Source organism: Sciurus carolinensis, chromosome 5 (genome assembly GCF_902686445.1).
Source record: "Sciurus carolinensis chromosome 5, mSciCar1.2, whole genome shotgun sequence".
Taxonomy (NCBI): domain Eukaryota; kingdom Metazoa; phylum Chordata; class Mammalia; order Rodentia; family Sciuridae; genus Sciurus; species Sciurus carolinensis.
This window is the reverse complement of record NC_062217.1, coordinates 169,590,400-169,609,325: the sequence shown is the minus strand read 5'-3', so window position 1 is coordinate 169,609,325 and position 18,926 is coordinate 169,590,400. Positions and strand designations below refer to the sequence as shown.

Genomic DNA, 18,926 nt, shown 5'->3' with positions numbered 1-18,926 from the left:
TCCCTGGCATTCAGGGGAGAGTGAGGCAGAGCCCTCAAGACTCTGGATGCAGCAGGGCCACTCCCACCCACTGGGAGGCAGATGTTCTGGGCAGTGCTGGGTTCTGCAGCAGAGGAATCTGCCTGTCTCTGCCTCACCAGTGGAGGCTGTGGATGGAAAAGCCAGTCCTCGCAGCCCTCCTCTGCTCCCCGCCCCCCCCGGTTCCCATCACCCTGCCACCCCAGGACCCACCTGTCCTCTCATGTCAAACTCCAGGACTTGATCAGTCTCCGGAGCCCTTGCCCTTAGTCATCTGGGATTGAAATCCTGAGCCTCTCCAGCAGGCCAGGGAGATTGCCTCCTCAGTCTCCCTCTGTGGCTAAGACCTTTGAGCCCTGCATCTTGGGACTATTCCTGTGGGAGGACCCTGTGCTCAGCACCTCGCATACCCTGTTAGTTTGGAGAAGTGTTGCTGAGTGCCAGGCAGCTCAGCCGGAAGTAACGTGTTTTGCTGAAAGAACTGAGTGCCACCCACATCTTCATGTCTGGGCTAGGAGCCGGTCTGGAATTCCAAAGGGAAGGGGGCAGGGAGGGCCATGAGTGCCTCCAGTCCTATCTTGGGGGTTCTTATTTACCTTCGAAGACCCAAAGCTCCTTGGTTTGCTGGCAGAGCATCTAAAGGAGCTATGGCCACCGGTAGTGCTGGGTTGAGGCCTAGCTGTCACTGGGGTGGTGGTGGCCATGTGCCTGATGGTGCTGACCCAGCTGACTTGACAAGCTCTTTCCTTCTCATTGTCCAGTTATGAAAATAGACTCAGAGGGGCAGAGTAACCAGGCTGTGGATAAACAGCTGGCAAGTGGCCGGACCTGGGTCCCCTCTTTCCCTAGCTTTGACTGTCTCGGTAGCAACCACAGACTGGCCAGCTCACCAGGTGCCAGGGTTTGGGGCAGGGTGCTGGCAGTGGACATCAAATTCACCTGGGTCACATGATTCCTAAACAAGGCTATGTAAGCTGTAGGTTTCCACCAGGTTTGGAAGCCTCCAGCAAACGCAGGGAACAATAGAGTATCCTAGAGACCCAAGGGGCCATCCTTTCCTGGGGTCAGAGGCCCAGGTTGGAGGTACGAAGAGAACCTGTCCTCGAGATGTGCACACGGTGCTTCATCTTCCGAGCCTCTTGTTTTCCTTGTCTCCAAGAGCCACCTGGGAGGGAGCCACGCTTTTAATTAGCCTGGTTCAGGGATGGTGCACTAAAGCTCTGGGAGGTGAATGCAGCGCTCTGCCTTTGGAACCTGCTGCCAGTGGACACAATGTAGCTGTAGGAATGAAAATGAGAAAGAGAAAGGCCCACAGGCTAGGACTTTTAATTGGCACGGTCCTCCGGGCCCTGCGCCCGTCCGTTGGCCCTCCCGGGGCTCTGTTTGGGCGGCCGGGTCCAGGCGGCGAGTGACGGGGCCTTTCACAGCTTCAGACTGATTTAAGTGGACCTGTATAGATTCCTGCAGCCCTGCTGAAAGAGCCAGGCGCAATCAGTGAGCTGAAAACCCTGGGAAATTTGTCAGCCACCTGCGAGTGGTGAATAGCAGGAATTGCCAAGTGCCCTGCAGAGCTCCTGGCTCAGCGGCCCTGGGCCCTGCCTGCCGCCCAGAGAAGAGTTTTCCAAAGGCACAATTAATTTTTTTCTCCCAATCCATTGGAAGTTGCTTTTTTGCTTTCAGCTGGCTGAGTGGAATCCTTGATTCTGTGATTCTCTGTTAACCTGAACTGCAACAATTGATGTTTCTCTCAAGAAAGAGAGCTGGCTTTAGTTCTTGTTTCTATGAAAGGTCATCACAAGCTAATAGTGAGGGAAAAAGGCGCATGTGAGCTGTTTCTCCTGCACAGGTCCCACAGTGCCTTCAGGAATGTTGGTTTCTCCTGCTTGCATGAAAACACTTCAAGGTCTCACTTAGAGGGGACAATGGCCAAGATTGATGAGAGAAGGGCCCAAGTGAAAGGGAAAGAGGCAGTCAACTGCGGAGCAAGCTGGGTTCTCCGACTTGCCCCACCCTGCTGAGACAGTCATGGGGAAATACTTGCCTCACACTTGATTTTGCAGCGAGAATTGATTTTCAGTGTGTGGGATGCTTTGTCTTTCTGGAGTCGCCATCTTAAAGCTTCTGTAAATTGCGTGTGTTCTTGGGGAGTGTTGGCCCGCAGTGATTTCCAGTTACTTGTTCGTTCGGGACATTACTGCCACAGGACGTGGGCTGGCCTCACTGTGGTTGTGACTGAGCACATGCCTGAGCACATGCCTGTCTGCTGGGTCACCAGGGTAGCACTTACGCCCTCTTGCAGGAGGGAGGCTACAGATGAGGAAGGGTGGCATCCATGTCTGTTGTGGCAAAAGCATGTCCCTGCCCTACCACCTGCTTATGCCACAGCCACCAGGGGGGGCCTTGGTGTAAGAATGGGACCTGACCCTGGGAATCTGTGCACACGCTGGCTCTGGCTTTTGTCTTCCCCTTGTCTGGATCCCAAACCTTATTGAGAACTCCCTGACTGGGCTGGGGTTGTGGCTCAGAGGTAGGGCACTTGCCTCCCATGTACGAGGCACTGGGTTTGATCCTCAGCACCACATAAAAAAAATAAATAAATAAAAGTATTGTGTCCACCCACAACTAAAAATTAAAAAAGTGTGCTAACCTAATTAAAAAAGAAAGCCTCCCTGATCTGCTCTCGGGGCAGATTGCCCACGAAGCCGCGCCTGGCAGGGTGGTGTCCTTGAGGGTGTGTGAGAATAATGACCGCTCTGTGCCCAGCCCCTGCCTTGCCCTCTGGCTGCAGTTGTGGTGACTTGCCAGCTCCCTCTCCGTGAGGAGCATGCATCCTGGCTTTGTTCAGATGGAGAGTGACCCAGGTGAGTGCCTGCCCGGGCTCTGCAGCCTCCCTGTCTCTTCATCCCATGGTAGTGTGGACGTTTGCCCTGGGGTCCCGAGGAGCCTGTGAGGTGTCCGAGGTTCTTAGTGCGGGGCCTCGCCACCATCCGTCCTTCCAGGGCGTGGTGTTGTCAGCTTGCCACTCAAGAAGTACATGGAGGACAGGGTGAAGAAGGAGCCCTTTTGCCAGTGAGCTGTGGGGTACTCTTCCCCTAAGCCAAGGTGGAAGTTCCTTGGGAGATTGGGGAGTCCCTTCCAGAGTCGGCCCTGTTTTCTGAGTGGACATGGGCCTTGGCCAGTGACACTGTGGTAGCTCCTTTCTATGGTGTTCTTTGCAGATGGAAAGTGACTTCCCCCAGGGTTCTGTGCTTTCCCCAGATCACTTCCTGACTTGGGCTCAGCCAGTAGTGGTCGTAGGTCAGAGGCCCATGGCCTTCCAGCTTGGGCACTTCCTGCCCTCGCTGCTCTGGCACTACTCATGGTCTGCACCGTGAGAGCTGTGGGGGCTCAGCATCAGATTGGCCCAGCACCACTGGTCATTGCAGGCGTTGATTCCAGGATGGTAGATGGAGGGGTGCATGCCCACACCCGTGAGCTAAGGGGAAGAAGGGAGCGCGGGCCCTTCCTTGGCACTGTGTGTATCTGAGGGTGCTCTAACTGAGTACTGCTTTGTCTTGGTTTTGCCTCCTCTGTGTGAACATGTCACTCATCACCTGGGCTCCAGGGGGAAGTGGCTTCCATGCAGCCTTTGCCCCTTTCTCTCACCTGGCTGAGGACTTGCCCAGTGTTGGCTCAGCAGGCACAGCCCCCACCTTGCGGCCTATTGGACCGCTACCTTGCTGGCTCTCCGGCAAGGAGGCCGGTCCTCTCCGGGCTCTCCTTCCTGCTCTTGGGGCAGCGTGGCATGGTGCTTAGCACTTGGTCCTGGAGTCAGGCCCTGGGGTTCAGATGCTTTCCACCTTCTTTCTTTGTGATCTTGGCAAGTCCCTCAGCTGACCATGCCTCTGCTTCACGTGACGTGCAGGTCTAGTGGGAGAACCCTTGGAGGCTCAGAGTATGCGCTTAGTAAATGTGGAGGCTTCACAATTGTCGGAACGTAAGAAGGAGCCCCAGAAATGTCCTCAGTTCCCAGATGAGATGCCAGGAGGTGATGGCTGGGTGGGCGTTGAGGACACATCAGCCTTACGCATTGGTGTTCTGCACAGGAAGCAGTGTGTGCGTTCGGGTGTGACTTGGGAAGCTCCAAGTCCTGTGCCTTCCTCAGGAGCCGCTTTGCCCCGCCCTTGTCCCAACCACTGCCTGTCCTATCCTGGGCTGAAGTGCGACTGGTGAGCAAACAGAGCCCCCTACCCACCTGCAGGGTGGCAGGGAGGTGAAGAGGGCCTGAGGCCATGCAGGAAAGCTGGAAATTGCATCTGTATAGAGGCGTGGCCTGGGGGCTCCCTTGAGCCACTCTCTCTTGCTCCACTTGGTGGGGAGATGGTGCCCAAGGGCCTTCTGCCCTAGTTGTTGGAAACTTTTGCCAAGTAATGGGCAGAGATTTCTGGAAGCTCTTAGAGGGTGGAACTGAGGTTGAATTTCTACTGTCTTGAGCCCCAGTATTGACAGTGAGTGAAGAGGCTGGTTAAATCCCATGCTTTGGACAGCAGATCCAGATTTGAGCCTGGCCTACAGGATGCCCCATGCTGGGAGTTTGCCCAAGCCAACCTCTACCTCTCTGGGCCTCAGTTGGAGCCGTGGGGCCGATGGTGAACTAATGGAGGTGAGAGGTTCACCGGCACCTGCCCCAGGCGAATTTCTTAGGCGCTTTACCTTGGATGGTAAGCTTGCTTGGACCTTCTAAATGCCCTGGGAGGCAAGTGCTGTTTGTAGATCCTGCCAAATGTTTAAACAGCAGTGAACAAAAGGGAAAAAATAGAAAGGGAAAAAAATAAGCCTGTCAGGAAGTTCACAGTAGGTTGAGGTGTGTCCCTGGGAAAGTCAAAGCAATGGGGACGCGCCCAGGCCAACCCTTCCGGAGCCTGTAGTGGGGCTCCAAGTGGGGGCCATGTTCTGCTGAGCTGGGGTGTCCATGTGTTCCCCTAACCCGGTCCACAGGCAGCCTCCCGGCCAGAGTCGCCACTCCCCTCTGCTTTGCCCAGAGCCTCACAGCTGCCGGGGGCAGACCTCCGCCCCAGTCCAGGGGCGACGAGCTTGGCCTGGGCCATCTCCCACTGCCGAGGGAGCGCCGTTCTTGGCAGCCTCTTGGGAACCTCCTGGCACCTCTGGTGCCCCTTAAGGAAGCAGCTCGGGGTGCTGCATGGCATCCCCGCCTCCTGGGGTCTGTGGTGGATCCAGCCTGGTCCTGACACGCCCTGGCTGCGTGGGAGCACCACACTAGGACCTCCCTGTCAGGGCGTGAGATCCGGTAGGAGAATTGGGACTTACCCAGGCCAGGGGCAGGCCATTCCAGGAAGGGTGCCTGGTGAGCGAGCGTCTAGGGTGTCCCTGACGTTCCCCTTCATAGCTGAACAAGTGTTTTGTTGGCCTGCAGATTAAGCCCCAGGAAAGGGAGTCTTACAGCGGTCCTCCAGGACCCAGAGGGCAGCGGCCACATGCTTCACCTCTGCCATTCACCTCTGGCTCTGTGGGTGGGGCCAGCTGAGCCCAGAGAAGCAGAATGTGCTCAGGAATGTCCTGCCACACCCACCGCCAGAGGGCATGTCCACAGCCATCTGCCCTGCCTGGGCACGCTGGGACATGCCGACCATGCCCTGTGGTCTCCCCATCAGGACTCCAGTGGCCAGTGAGAGGAGGCAGCATGGCCTGTCCCCTCCAGCATGCTGGGGATTTCTGCTTTCAGAGGCTGTGGGTGGAGTAAGTGGGCGCCTTGCTCTGCTTACCCCTGGGCTACTCGCCGTCCATCTTGGCGTAGTGGGGTGCCGTCAAATGGTGTTTAAATCCCTCTGAGCCAGGCACCATTCATGGTCTCTCTTCAGCCTTATGACAGTCCCTTAAGGGCCATTTTACTTCTCTTTTACAGATGGGGAAAGCGAAACTTGGATTGCATAGTGTGCCAAGGAAACCCCAGTCCTGTAGTTAGAGGCAGGGTCCACCCTGGGTGGCCATCATTTTAACCTTCCATTTGTTCCATCGCCCTGCCCTGTTCTTCCAGGCCTCGGTGGAGGCTGGCCCCCTGGCTGAGGTCCTTAGGCAGGCAGGGCCAGAGCTCCCCAGGGTCCCCAGCCAGCTTGTGGCGGGCGTGGGGTTCCTTTTGCAGAGCAGAGGCACCAGGGAAGCTTTGTGGGGCAGGGTTGGGCATTTCAGCTGACCTTTGAAATGTGTAGTTTCTCAAGGGGGAGAGAGGTTTATTGTGGGCAGGGGGTGATCCTGACCCAGGGAGGGCACCGTGGGAGAGCTCATTGTGAACAGGAGGCTGAGTGGGTGGGAGCATGTGGTAAAACAGGAATGGGCTGTGGACGGCACAGCAGGCTGAACCTTGGGGCCTGCGGTCAGGCATTTGCTCTTGGCTCTGAAGGCTTGGGGAGGAAGGTGCTGGATCAGGCTGGAGACTTGTTGGGATATCTGCACAGACATACATACCCACTGGGTCTGGAGCTCAAGGTAGGATTGGCCTGAAGATGGCTCCTTAGGGCCATGACTGTCAGTGGCACTGGTCTAATTTGGGTTAGGTGCCAGGCCTCAAGTCTCATCACAGTTGGTCTCCATGTAGCAGCCTCTCAGGGCAGGCAGGGGCCACCCAAGGCTCATGCCCACGACTCTCCGATTGTGGAAATGGGCCCAGAGCAGGCAGGACTTTCCCAGGACATGCCTGGTACAAACCACCTGGAGCCAGAAACCAGCTGCCCTTGGAGTGTGTTGATTGCCTCCCACTACCTGCAGGCTGCTGTGAGTCCATAAGGGTGACTGGTGACCACATCTCAGAATAGAGGACAGGTGAAAACCCAGAGAGGAGCAAGGTTTGTCCGAGGCCCCTAGAGGTGTGTCGAGACCCCATGTCTAACTGGACCCCCTATGTGGAAGGAGAAACACTTCACCAGCTGGAAAGGGCAGCCTGTGAAGAGTTGGGGTGACTGTTGCTTCTGGAGTTTTCTGTGCTGAGACCTGTTGGGGCAGATTAGTTATACAGTTGTGCATCTGCAGTGTTTGCCTTTTCTTCATGATTTATATTTTATCGTTGGGAGGAAAGAAGAATTCTCTACCTGCAATTGAAAGGAAGTCTAGCTGATTCTCACATTTGAACTTGGCCTGTGCATCTCATCTACCAGGTGTAGGGATAGCACAGGTGGAACTTGGGCTCCATCTTCACATGCACCAGACTGTAGCCATCTGGCCCTACTCTCTGTCAGTGGTGTGTGTACCAAAGTGTTTCTGCAGCCACCAAGGCTACTCAGAGACAGGAGGAGCCTTTCCCCCTGGGCCATTCGTGACAGGAGCAGCCTCCTCCTTTCCTGAGATCACTGACTTCTTGGGATGAAGCAGGCAGTGTGGCCTTGGGTCTTCCAGCTCTTCCCTGGATCAAGAAGCCCCAGACCAGCTCCAGGTGGGTGGGTGGCAGCAGTTTGTGACCCTCCACAACTGCAAGTGCTTCCAGGATCCCCCCCTTCCCAGGGTCTGTGAAAGCCACAGCCATGTGCAGAGGCTGCCCACCGCCTGGTGCAGATGTCTGCACATGTGGCCACTGCCATGTGGGGAATGGCCCTTTTGAATGCTCTCTCCTTCCCAGCTTGTGTGAGACTCAGGTTCACTGGTGTTTGCGACTGGTAGGGATTTTGCCCACACAGTTTTTCAGAGTCATTTTTAAAAAATGCAAAATCTTTGTTCCTACCAATAAGGAAAAAAGAGAATTGTGGAAAAGAAACAGCAGAGTCTTAACATGAAAATGCGGCCAGGGCTTCTCTTTTGAAAGGTGCAAGTCACCTTGTGAAGATTCTGACCTTTTCTCATTTCTGACTTAGCATGCCCCCTCCTCATGAAGGAAATGCTTGTACACACAGGTGCGTGTGTTTTATTCTGGGATAGCATGTCACATGTTTGAAAATCAGTGGCACGTGGAGCAAACCGCGACCTCATCTCCCCACCCCCAGGCCTCACGTTCACGGCTTGTTTCTTATGCTGTGGTTTAGTTAACTCTCCGTCACTGTGATAGGAGTACCTCAGATGAACCATTTATAAGAAAGAAAGACTTACTTTGGCTCACATTTGCAGAGCCGTGGCTACTTAGTCCTGTTGCTACAGGCCTGTATCATCAGCGTTGTGCATGATGGCGGGAGTGTATGGCGGAGGTCTGTTCACCTCATGCTGACTGGGAAGCAGAAGAGAACATATCTAAAGCCTATTTTGTGTCCTTTTCTGTCTTCTCTTTACTTGTCCTTTAAAAAAATGGAGCCATTGGTCTTTTTCTTTTTAGTTGTTTCTTGGGGAGATTAATTTTGCCTGTGGTATGAATTGCAGATATTTTCTTATAATTTTTTATTTGTTTTCTGACTCTGGTTTTTGGCATTCTTGGGCTTTACTGAGATATAGTTCATATACCACACAATTCGCCCATTTACAGAGTACAATTGAGCGTTTTGTGGAATATTTATAGGGTTGTACCGCCATCACCACAGTCAGTTTCAGAACATTTTATCACCCCCAAAAGCAGCCCTGTACCCATTGGCAATCACTCCCCAGCCCCTGGCAACCACTGATCTGCTTTCTGTCTATGGATTTCTTTATTCTGGAATGTCATATAAATGGAATCACAATATGTGGTCTTTGTGTCTGGCTTCTTTCACTTAGCATAATACTTTCAAGAGTCATCATTGCTGAGACATGTGTCAGTACCACATTGCTCTCTCTGACCAGATAATACTCATTGTACAGATATACCACATTTTATTTAATTGCTCACCAGTGATAATAGCCTTTGGGTTGTTTCTGGCTTTTGATATGCATACTACCGCTATGAATGTTTGTGTACAAATGGGCCTATGTTTTCATTTCTCTTGGGCACATCTGTAGGAGTGGAATTGCTGGGTCTCATGGTAACTGTGTTTAGCATTTTGAGAAACTGCCAGACTATTCTCCAAAGTGACTGCACTATTGTGCTTTTGACATCTTTTGACATGTATGTATTTTTATCAAACTTATTGATCATTTCTTTTGTGGCTCTGGATTTAGAGTTTTAGACAGGTCCTTCTACCCCAAAAATATAAGGGATTCTCCTGTTGCCTTCTGGTTTTTTATTGTGGTCTTGGTCCATATGGAGTTGATCTTGTGAATGGTGTAAAGTCCAAAAGAAGAGCCAACCTCTTTTTTTCTTTTAAATACTACTACCCATCTGTGGCACTGCCTTCTGTTGGAAAGTCCATCTTTTCTTCTCTTCTTTGACAGTTCACCTTTATGCTTTACTAATTTGGGTCTGTTTTAGAGTATTCTCTTCTATTTCATTAGCCACCTTATGTACTCAAGTACTAATATGCTCTTAATTATTGAGACTTTGTAATAGGTTTTAACATGTTTTCTGGTTATGGGCTACTCTTCTAAGGGTTAGCCTTTCTTTATAGAACTTTCCTGACCAATCTCACCTGTTTATTTTTCTATTAAAAACTTGAAACAAAGCAACTTGTCTTAAAACCATTGGGGTTGGAAGTGCCGTTGACCTTTCCGGTTGGAGTTGGTGTATGAATTCATTCCTTTTCCAGGCTGAGTTTCACATCCTCGACCCAGGATGTGTTTGTGTTCAGTCCTACTTTGCTGTTGTTTTCTTCTATCAGTTTTGTGGGTTCTTACAAAAGTCTTCCTAGATAGTTCATCTTTTGTGTTGCCGACCTGTCTTCTTGCTCTTGAAAGCAAGTTTTTGTTAGAAACTAGGGCAGTTGGGAATAGATTCAGTACTAAAAGCCAAGCTCCTGGGCCTCTTTGCTGTGCGTTGCTGGGTGCCCAGAACCATGAGCATGCCCTCCAAGCCCAGTGTGGAGAGGAGGTGGAGAGGGAAGGTGGGCTCTCAGGCCGGCAGCACACATCACACCTGGTCTCGATCACCGAACCCTGTAGGTGAGACTGTGGCTTTATGGGGGACTCTTATTAGCCTGGTACAGATGAGAAACTAAGACTCAGAAGTTGAATGGTCTGTCCGGGCCCTAGCCAGCTGGGAGCAGAGCAAGCTGGGATTGCCCCAGGCGTCTGCAGCCATTGCCACGCTGCCTGCTGCCGGAGGGCTGCGTGCTCTCCTGAGTTCGGCCCAGAAGTCCAGAGAGCTGATCTCCTAGCTGTAAGATTTGGGACAAGTCCTTCCTTCTCTCTTGCCTCAGTCTGCCCATCTACAAAATGAGATGGCTGAACCAGGTGGTGATTTGCTCACTTTACCACAAAGGAGTCCTCCTCTCCAGGTGTCCCTCATGGAAGCCCACATCTGGACTGGAGACGTGGCTGCTGGAACGAGGCCAAGGGAACCCCGGTCCTCAGGAGCCCTGCCCTTGAAGTGGCTTGTGGAACACCAGCTCCAGGCGGCTGAACACCAACTCGTGGCACCGTCCCCTCTGAGGGCCCTGGACCCACCTCGGTGCCCCCAGCCCTACTGCAGAAGCCACTTTAGTGTCCTGCTGACTGGTTCTACCCAGAGAACTATGATCTCAGGCACATTAGCTTTGGCTCCCCACCAGAGCCCTGTGTGTTTTGGAGAGGTCCCTTGATTTTTGTTAGGCAAAGAATTCTCTTCACACCAAGTGGCAAGCAATACAGTTGTGCAAGCCCTGTCCTGTGTGTGCCGGCCCGAGTGCACCCCGCAGAAACATCGCAAGGCTCTGGGAGACCTTTGGTGTGAGCCTCACACCCTCAGTGCTTAGGCTGAGCCGCATGCCATTCTGGGCCTGATGCAGAAGCCACGCCCACTGCTACGCAGTCTGTGGGCACCAGCACAGCATCCTGGGTGCAGGAGCCCCACTGTGAACCAGTCCCTGGGCTAGGCAGTGGGTGCAAGGTCAGGGCTCCCCGCATGCCTGATGAGACCTGGGGGCTGCTTCCAAAGGGAAACGTGGCTGACTGGGTTTGGTGGGCAGGAAGGCGTCTGCCAGTGAACAGGGAGACACGGGCTGGGCTGCTGGAACGTTTGGCCGGAGAGGGGAGTTCACGTGACAGAGGAGCCAGAGCACCTGTGAAGAGCAGCGAGGTGGGCGGGGGCCAGCCTGCCTGTCATAGAGGTTTGTCCAGCAAGTTTCGCTCCAGGGACCTCTGCCACTCTCTAGGCCAACTAGGTTGATTTTTGAGGTCCCTGTTATGAAGAACACCCCTACCCTGGCAGCCCACCGGATGACTGGTGACAGTGGAGGGTCTTCTGCAACCCGCCGTTACCCTCCCTGGGTCTGCCTCAGGAAGTGGTAGCCTGGCCCCTCTGCCCTTGGTTGTTGGGTGCCTGTGCCTGGGAATGGGTTACCCCCAGGAATGACAACCCTGGCCTTCAGGGCGGTGCGTCACTTCCCTGTAGTCCTCATGTCCAGCTGGGCCCAGGGCCTCGAGTCACCAGAGGCAGTGCTCCTGCACGGAGAACAGGCAGGGCAGTTACTCCCAGAGCAGCACAGCAGCCCAGGAGAGCCCAAAGAGCAGGAGTGGCCAAGGCCAAGGACGGTCGTGGGGGCAGTCCTGGAGGGGAACCCCAAGTTGGTGTTGCTCCTCTTGCTGTGACTCTCAGGATAAGCTGGACCTTGTGGCCAAGCAGCATACTTGTTCTGGAACTCGCTAGGCCTGTAAGACTAGAGGTAGCGTCAGAGACTTGGAGCCCATCACTTCTTCTGACCCTCTTCCTTTTTCTGTAAGAAGAGACAAATGGCTATGTCCCATGAGCCTGACTAGTCTGAGCTGAGACATTCTCTCTGTAGTCTGTCCCCCACTGGTCTGACATCTGGGAGGGGTGGCCACAGTCCTTCCAGCCCATGGCAGGTGCTTGGTGAAAGGTGTTGGCCTGTGCAGAGTTTAGCTGAGGAAGCAAAGAAGGAAGGCAGGGACCTCCCTAGTGCCTTCTGCCCACACTGGGTCATTTGCTCCTAGAACCCGTGATCTGGAAGAGCCTGGAATATTCAGCTCCAAAACAGTGGTGCTGCCTGGGCCCTGGAGGCCTCCGATCCCCCAGGGCTTTATTTCCTATTTTCAGGCCTTGGCAATAGGGCTTCCCCCACCCGAGTTTTGCAGCCAGCCTTTCCCTCATTCCCAAGGGTAAGGAGGCCATCCAGCCTCAGCAGGGCCCAGAGATGAGACTGCCCAGAGATGCACTGAGCATGCTGCCCCTTTTAAAGAGTTGTCACCAACGCAGACCCAGGCAAGCTGCTGGCCTCCCGGCACAGGAAGTAGTGAAGACAGCTGCCCAGAAGGCAGGGCCTGCCGCGCCGGGAAGGGCTGCCGTGCTCTCCCGCACCTGCCACCAGACCCACGTGGGGCACGGCAGCCTCGGAGCAAAGCCCGCCACCTGACCCTCAGGCCCCAGGGGTGGTGGGGGTGGCAGCTTCCTGTGGGACAGTACAGCCTTCCTGCAACATTCAGATTTACCAGAGATGGGCCAAAGATAGGCCAAAAGCGTGTGCGTGCCTTTTTTCTTTTCTGAGATAGTTTTTGAGAAAACACCCCAGGAAACCACACTCCTCACTTTCTTGCCCGTTTCCGAGCCAGCCCCGCACCAGGGAGAACATTCCCAGGCTGTCCCTTCTCGTAGCCTCGTATTTTCTCGACACTTGGGCAGTTCTGGTCTGGTATGTGTGTGCATCTGGGAAGGAAACGCCTGTGCTCCAGCAGAGCCGCGGGCCCAGCGGTGTCCACCAGGGCGACACCCGCCTCACGGGCTGGGCTTGGCGATGCCCGTTTCTTAGATTCTAGGTGACTCCCTAAGACCTAATGACAATGTGGCCTTGAGGTTGGATTAAAAGGAGAGCGATGGCATTGAAAAGAGAAGTGAACGTGGCAGCCTTGAAGAGCAGTGGCTGCAGAGGGGCGGCACTTCTTGCCTGAGAGAGGGAAGCAGGCACAGGCCTGGGAGACAGATCTGCCCAGTCAGAAGCCAGGAGGAGTCTCATGTGGGCACTGTGCTACGACCCTGGTCACTCAAGAAACGGTGTCCCCGGCAAACTGGTGCAAACAACTGGACTCCTGACAGGGCCCAGTAGTCAGTCTCTGCCCAGGGCTTGGTGTCCTATCCTAGAAAGAACAGTGGTGCTGGCAAGCAGCTGGATCGTAGACCTTAGGTTAGCACTTGGGCCACCTTGACTGTGGCCTTCGGCAGGCGGCAGAGTCCTTACGAGCAGAGCCTGAGCCCGGGATTACTAGGTGAGCGATGGAGGGCGGGAGGCTCTGGGGAGAAGCCCAGAGTCATGGCAGGGTGCCCCTGGGATGGGGTGAAGCCAGCAGAGAGGCCAGCACAGCAGAAGGTGGGCCTCAGCCTGGTGCCTGGGAGTATGACTGGCACCTGGGATGTGATCCTGCCCGCAGTGAAGGGCAGCATGTGCACATAGACTGGTCATGGACCAGGGCTGCCCCAGTGGGCTTCCCAGCCCAGAACCCTTCTGGAAGGGGTCGCTGTGAGCTGTCAGCAGCCATCACTCGTGGCCTGGAGAGTTGGGACTTCTGTGGATTAAGGGATCCAACAGCCCCGATTTACCACCATTTGCTTTGTATTCCTGAGACGCTTTGTGAAGCAACTGGGTCAGAGATGACAGTCCCGTTTCCCAGGTGAGGAACCAGGAAGTGAGGCTGCTGGCTTAGCGGAAGGTCCCAGTGCTTCCCTCTAGAACATGCTCCCTGCCCTCCTCCTCCAGCCCTGCAGGGGGAGTGAGGAGGACCCTGCTGGGAGAAGAACCAGGACCCAGGGGAGCTGCGTCGTATACTCTGAGACACATCGCTGGCTAGCCAGCCTGTTCTTGTCCTTGGACACCTGATCCTGTGTGTGGGGAGGAGAATCATGGGTTTGGGGACCTCTTAGCACCCAGCCATCACGCCCGGAAGGAACTCTGTTGTTCTTCCCTGCCCCACGTAGGCCTTACCCTCTGGGTCCCTACTTAGGAATCATACTTCAGCAGCTCAGATCTTCCTGGAGTCCCATTAACATGCTTGCTTGATGGTTCCAAGGCTCAGCAGGGCACGTGGCCCTGCATTGGCTGCAACAGAGAGTGAGTATCTTCTGTTAATGAGTTTCCTGAGGGGCAGGGTTCAACTTGCACCTGGAAAGCAAGGCCCAGGCCACCTCTCTCTCTGTCCCAGGGCGCAGCCTGGAGCCAGGAGGAGTATTGCAGAACAAGTATCTGCTTAGAAAAGTCCCTAAGAAGAGGGGCCGTTACTACCAGTTTGGAAGCCCTGGGGAGACTGGGTGGGGTGGGCTGAGCTGGAGAGCCAGGCTGGGCAGCCAGGAGTGGGCATGGCCTTTGTCCTGGCTGGTTAAGGCTGAGCTCTGGTGGGTCTAGTGGAAAGCTCAGCACACAGGACCTTCATTCCAAACTCACCCCTACACTAGCCTACTGTTGTCTGCCTCTTGCAGACTTTAGGAGTGGAGTTATGATCTCTGATCATTGGTCTGAGGCCACATAGACTGTTCTCACTGGGCTTTGTTATCTGGGCAAGCCTATGCCCTAGTACGTGGCCTATTCCTGGGCCTGGCTGGGCCTCAAGAGAACAGAAGTTGGCAGAGGAGGGACAGTTTGTCCCAGAGCAGCGATTTCACCTTGGAATGATGTGTTCATGTGGCACTTTGAACTTACCCCAGACATTTTCGGGGGCACTCAGGCCTCTGGGCCTCCAACAAGTGCATGCAGCTTCCTGGGAACAGGCTGGCAGGCCCTGCCTGAGGGCGTGGTGGGCCCGGGCAGCTGCGGCCTGGCGTGGGTGTGCTCTGGGTGTCTGCTGGAGTGGGCTCACCGGGAGTGGGGTTCTGGGCAGCGTGTACACTGTCCCATTGTGGCAGCCACATTCCTCCCTGGCAGTTGGGACAGACCACCAGCTGGGGCATTCATTCGTGGCTCTTGGTGTGACTGAAATGGCTGAGTTTCAAGTCAGCAGACTTTTCAAGGTGATACCTGGCTTTGCAACCGAGGAATATTGGTGTTGGGGGTGTGCATCCCATGGTTTTTGTGACAAGAATCACCACCAAGACCTATGACTTCTCATCCTGCTGCAGAGCAGAATGGGCCCATTATTCCTAATGGCTAGGGCAAGGGTGGCCCTGGGTGTCCTTGACTATCCTTGTCTTCCAGACAGGTCACAGCCCAGAGGTTGGGGGGGGTTTGTCTGAAGCCATGGTGTCTTATGGGGTGAAATCTGCATCTGTAACAGCCTGTCTGAACCTGGCCCTCTCCAGGTCCGGCAAATAGGGGTCCCCAGCACCCTCTGTGGGCTGTGGCCAGTACTTAACATGGGTCTTTGTCATTTCTGGATCCTCCAACAAGACCTTTGAGTCAGGAACTTAGGAACGATAGAAGTTCATTTTTTTAGTTCTGGTGGCCAGGAAATCCATGACTGTGACCAGCAGGTTCCAAGTCTGGGGAGGCACCCTCTCATGTTCTCACGTTTGCATGTGGCAGAAGGACCGATGAGCTCCCACAGGCCTTTTTTTAATCAGGATATCGATCCCACTCACGAGGGCTCCTCCCTCGTGACCATCACTCCCAAGACCCTACCTCTTAATGCTGCGTGTGAGGATGGGGTATTGACGTGTGGAACTGGGACACGCGCTCAGACCACACGCATCGTCACATAGGCACAAAGTCAGGACCTGCCCCTGCTCCTCAGGTGGTTTGCTGGATAGGACAGGCAGGAAGGGGGAGGCGCAGAGCCTGGTGCTGAGTGTGGAGCCACTTCTGTTGGTTGCCCATGGCCTGCCTTGTCCACGTTCCATCTTACGGGGAACAGGGATGTGTTTAGGCATCTGCGCTCAACAGACATGGGAAACCCATGGTGGTGTCAGAGCCTTGTCACCCATAGCAGGTCACTGAAGGCACTCGGGCCTGGACTGGACATTGTTTATTCTTTTTTTAAATACCTTTGTTTTATTCACTTATTTATATTTTATATGTGGTGCTGAGGAGTGAACTTAGTGCCTTAGTGCCTCACTCGTGCTAGGCAAGTGCTCCACCCCTGAGCCCCAGCCCCAGCCCGTGTTTATGTTTATTCTCGCTCAGCCTGGGATGGGTAAGGGCAGGTGTGGCTCCCTGGGCTCCTGCGCCCTTGTCTGATCCTGGCCCTACTCCAGGGCTTACTCCAACCAGGCAGCCTGGCTCAGCGAGGCCAGGATCACATGGGTTGAGACTGCTCAGGCTGGGCCCTGTCCTGCTGAGGCTGGTCAGAGAGATCCTTCCTTCACAGGTGTGTGAAACCTCTGCCCCTCCAGGTGTCAGGTTTGCTCAACCTGGAAGTGTCACTGGAGGGGAATGAACGTGCTCTGCACACAGGGGCTGTGTCAACTCCCAGGGACTTGCAGCTGGGACCTGGCCCCTCTCTCCTAGATCCCAGTGCTGAGCCCCTTTCCCACTTATCAGAAGACTCCAAGAGAAGCAGACTCCTCAGAGTCGTTTGCAGAGCGTAGAGGACCAGCACGCAGCCCATGGGCACCCTGCTTTCCTCCGGGGGAGCGCCTTTTATTTTCCATCTGCCAGGACTGTTCCAGCAGCTTGTTTGCTGTGGCAGCTGGTGGTCATCTTGATTTCAAAGCAACACACAAACACTGGACTTTTCAAGGACCAGGGCTCTTGAGACAGGTCTGTGCTCTTGGCATTGGCATGTGTGTGGCACAAGAGGCGGCAGGTGCTGCAAGTCCCCGGGTACAGGGAAAATACCAAAGCCTGCCTCCTCTCCCTTCCCTCTGCACAGCTGTTCTGTGGCTGTCCATCTAAGCGACCTCATGGCTGTGGGTCCCGTCGGGACTATCTGGGGCTAAGCTGGGGGCGCTCCTTATTGTCACGGCCTCTGTCCTAGGGAGAGGAAAGCCAGTGTTTAACCGTACTCAGCTGTGCAGTGGTGGGCCTGTCCCTTCAGGTCATGCCCAGGCTGCACCCACTGCTCTGGCAGGCCTCAGACTAAACCCACACGGGGCAGTGTTGGTGGCAGGGGAGCTCTCGGGCAGCCACACTTCCTTTCTAAGGCCTCCAAGGGCTGTGAGACACAGGCAGGGACTGTCACGCATGTATTTCAGATGAGGCCGCCGAGGTCCCCAGCTGGCGAGCACCAGAAGCAGCTTGGCCCTCCTCCAGCAGATCAGCAACCCCACTCCCCCGTGCCTGCAGAAGGCCAAGAGGGCCATTGCTTTCCAGAGATGCTGCATCTCCACCTCCAGGCAGGGCCTAGAACTCTGGAACCAGATCCCTGGATGGTTCTGATCTCACCCAGTGGTCAGCAGCCAACCTGTCTTGGTCCTGTCTCACCTTGTGGATCATGGGAGCTGGGTGGTGGGATTCCAGCCCTTCTGTGCAGCATTGCAGCCTGGGTAGGCTGCTGTGTTATTCAGGCCTCTCTCCACGAGCATGGCTCTGTGTCAGTAAGCTCCCTCCTGCCCTGTCCGGTGTGATAGTTGTGTAGTGATCCCTGTCTGAAAACACACACTTTTTTTGACCATCCTCACAGGGGATTTTCTTTTTCATTTTATAATGACTAATGTGACTGAGAACATTCATGTCAGACCTGAGGTGTAGCTCAGTGAAAGAATATGTTCTTAGATGCTCAAGCCTTGGCTTCAGTCCCTAGCACTGAAAAAACAAAGTTCACGTTGCTGAGTCTTTGCACGTTTTAAATGGTTGTCTGAAGGTAAAATCCTCATTCAGTCAGTCATCCATGGGTTCTGCTTCCTCAGATTCAACCAACCTCGGATCAAAAATATTTTAAAAATAATTGCATCTGTAATGATCATGTACAACCTTCTTGTCATTATTCCCTAAACAATACAGTATGACAACTATTTACATAGCATTTATGTAGTAATGGGCATTGTAAATAATCTAGAGATGATTTCAAGCATTGGGAAGATGTGCGTAGGTTCTGCACAAACTCTACATCATTTTACATAAGGTACTTGATTGAGCATTGAGGAGGGTTCCTGGAACCAGTTCCAGGACTCAGGTGCACTCCTGCCAGGTCCCCTTTGGAGAGGCTGCGCCCGAGGTGTTTTAAGTGTACCTGTTTCACTGTGGAACTGGGTACCATCATGTTTCCGTTTTTTGCCAGTTACATTGGTAAAGAGCTAAATTTTGCATTCCTTTATTAGCATATTAGTGTTCGCTGCCCAGGGCTGTGTCTTCATGAGTGAGTCCAGGATCCAGCAGTCTTGCTGCAGCCTGGCAGACCAAGTGCCAGCAAGGTTTAGCCCAGCGAGGGGTGTGTGGTCCTGGGTCCAGGAGGGGTGCAGCCCTGCAGTAACCTGTGTGTCTGCCCCTCCACAGAACTGTCAGACCTTCAGCAGCCTCAGCTGCCTGAGTGCGGGGATGGAGGACTGCGGCCCCCAGAGCCCCTTCGCCCTCCACGTCAGCAGCACCCGGGCCTGGACCGCCCTGCTCTCAGCCTCAGCCTCCAGCCCAGGGGGCAGGACCCCTGCTGGGACCCCGGTCCCTGAGCCTCCTGCCCGCTCCTTTGATGATGGCCTCACCTGCCAGGAGGACCTGTCTTGCGAGGAGTCCGACGGCTGTACCCTGGATGAAGACTGCAGCAGAAAGCGGGAGTCGGCCGCAGCCTGGAGGGGCCGCGGGGCTGCTGGGCACAGCCTCTGCTCCCTGGACGGCGAGCTGGACATCGAGCAGATAGAGAACAACTGAGGGCGAGTGAGCCCTGGTCCAGGGCGGGCACAGTCGAATCAGCGGGTCTCCCTCTGGGCCCTTGGTGGACACTCACAGGGGTAGCCCAGCTCGTGGGTCTGACAAAAGCTTTCTGAGGGTGTTGGGTCCCAGGGAGGCTGCCCACCGCCTCCTCAAGTTCTGTGAAGGCTGAGTGCCTCACAGTGGGCCGTGTCAGGCTCCCAGCTGTCGAGGGCGTCAGCCACCAGGTCCATGGAACTGCTGTAGCCCACAGAGCAGCTTTTTGGTTTGGTC

At 54.6% G+C, this 18,926-nt stretch overlaps 1 protein-coding gene across 2 annotated transcripts in view; it reads left to right on the top strand.

Annotated features, from left to right (window-relative positions):
• The window catches only part of Fam53b (family with sequence similarity 53 member B), a 108,372-nt gene extending 89,446 nt beyond the window's left edge, over positions 1–18,926 (top strand). For both annotated transcript variants that reach the window (XM_047552175.1, XM_047552176.1), the window contains one exon: positions 18,285–18,926. In XM_047552175.1, the coding sequence (XP_047408131.1) occupies positions 18,285–18,653 (369 nt within the window). In that variant the 3' untranslated portion in view covers positions 18,654–18,926. The remainder of the gene's footprint in view (positions 1–18,284) is intronic.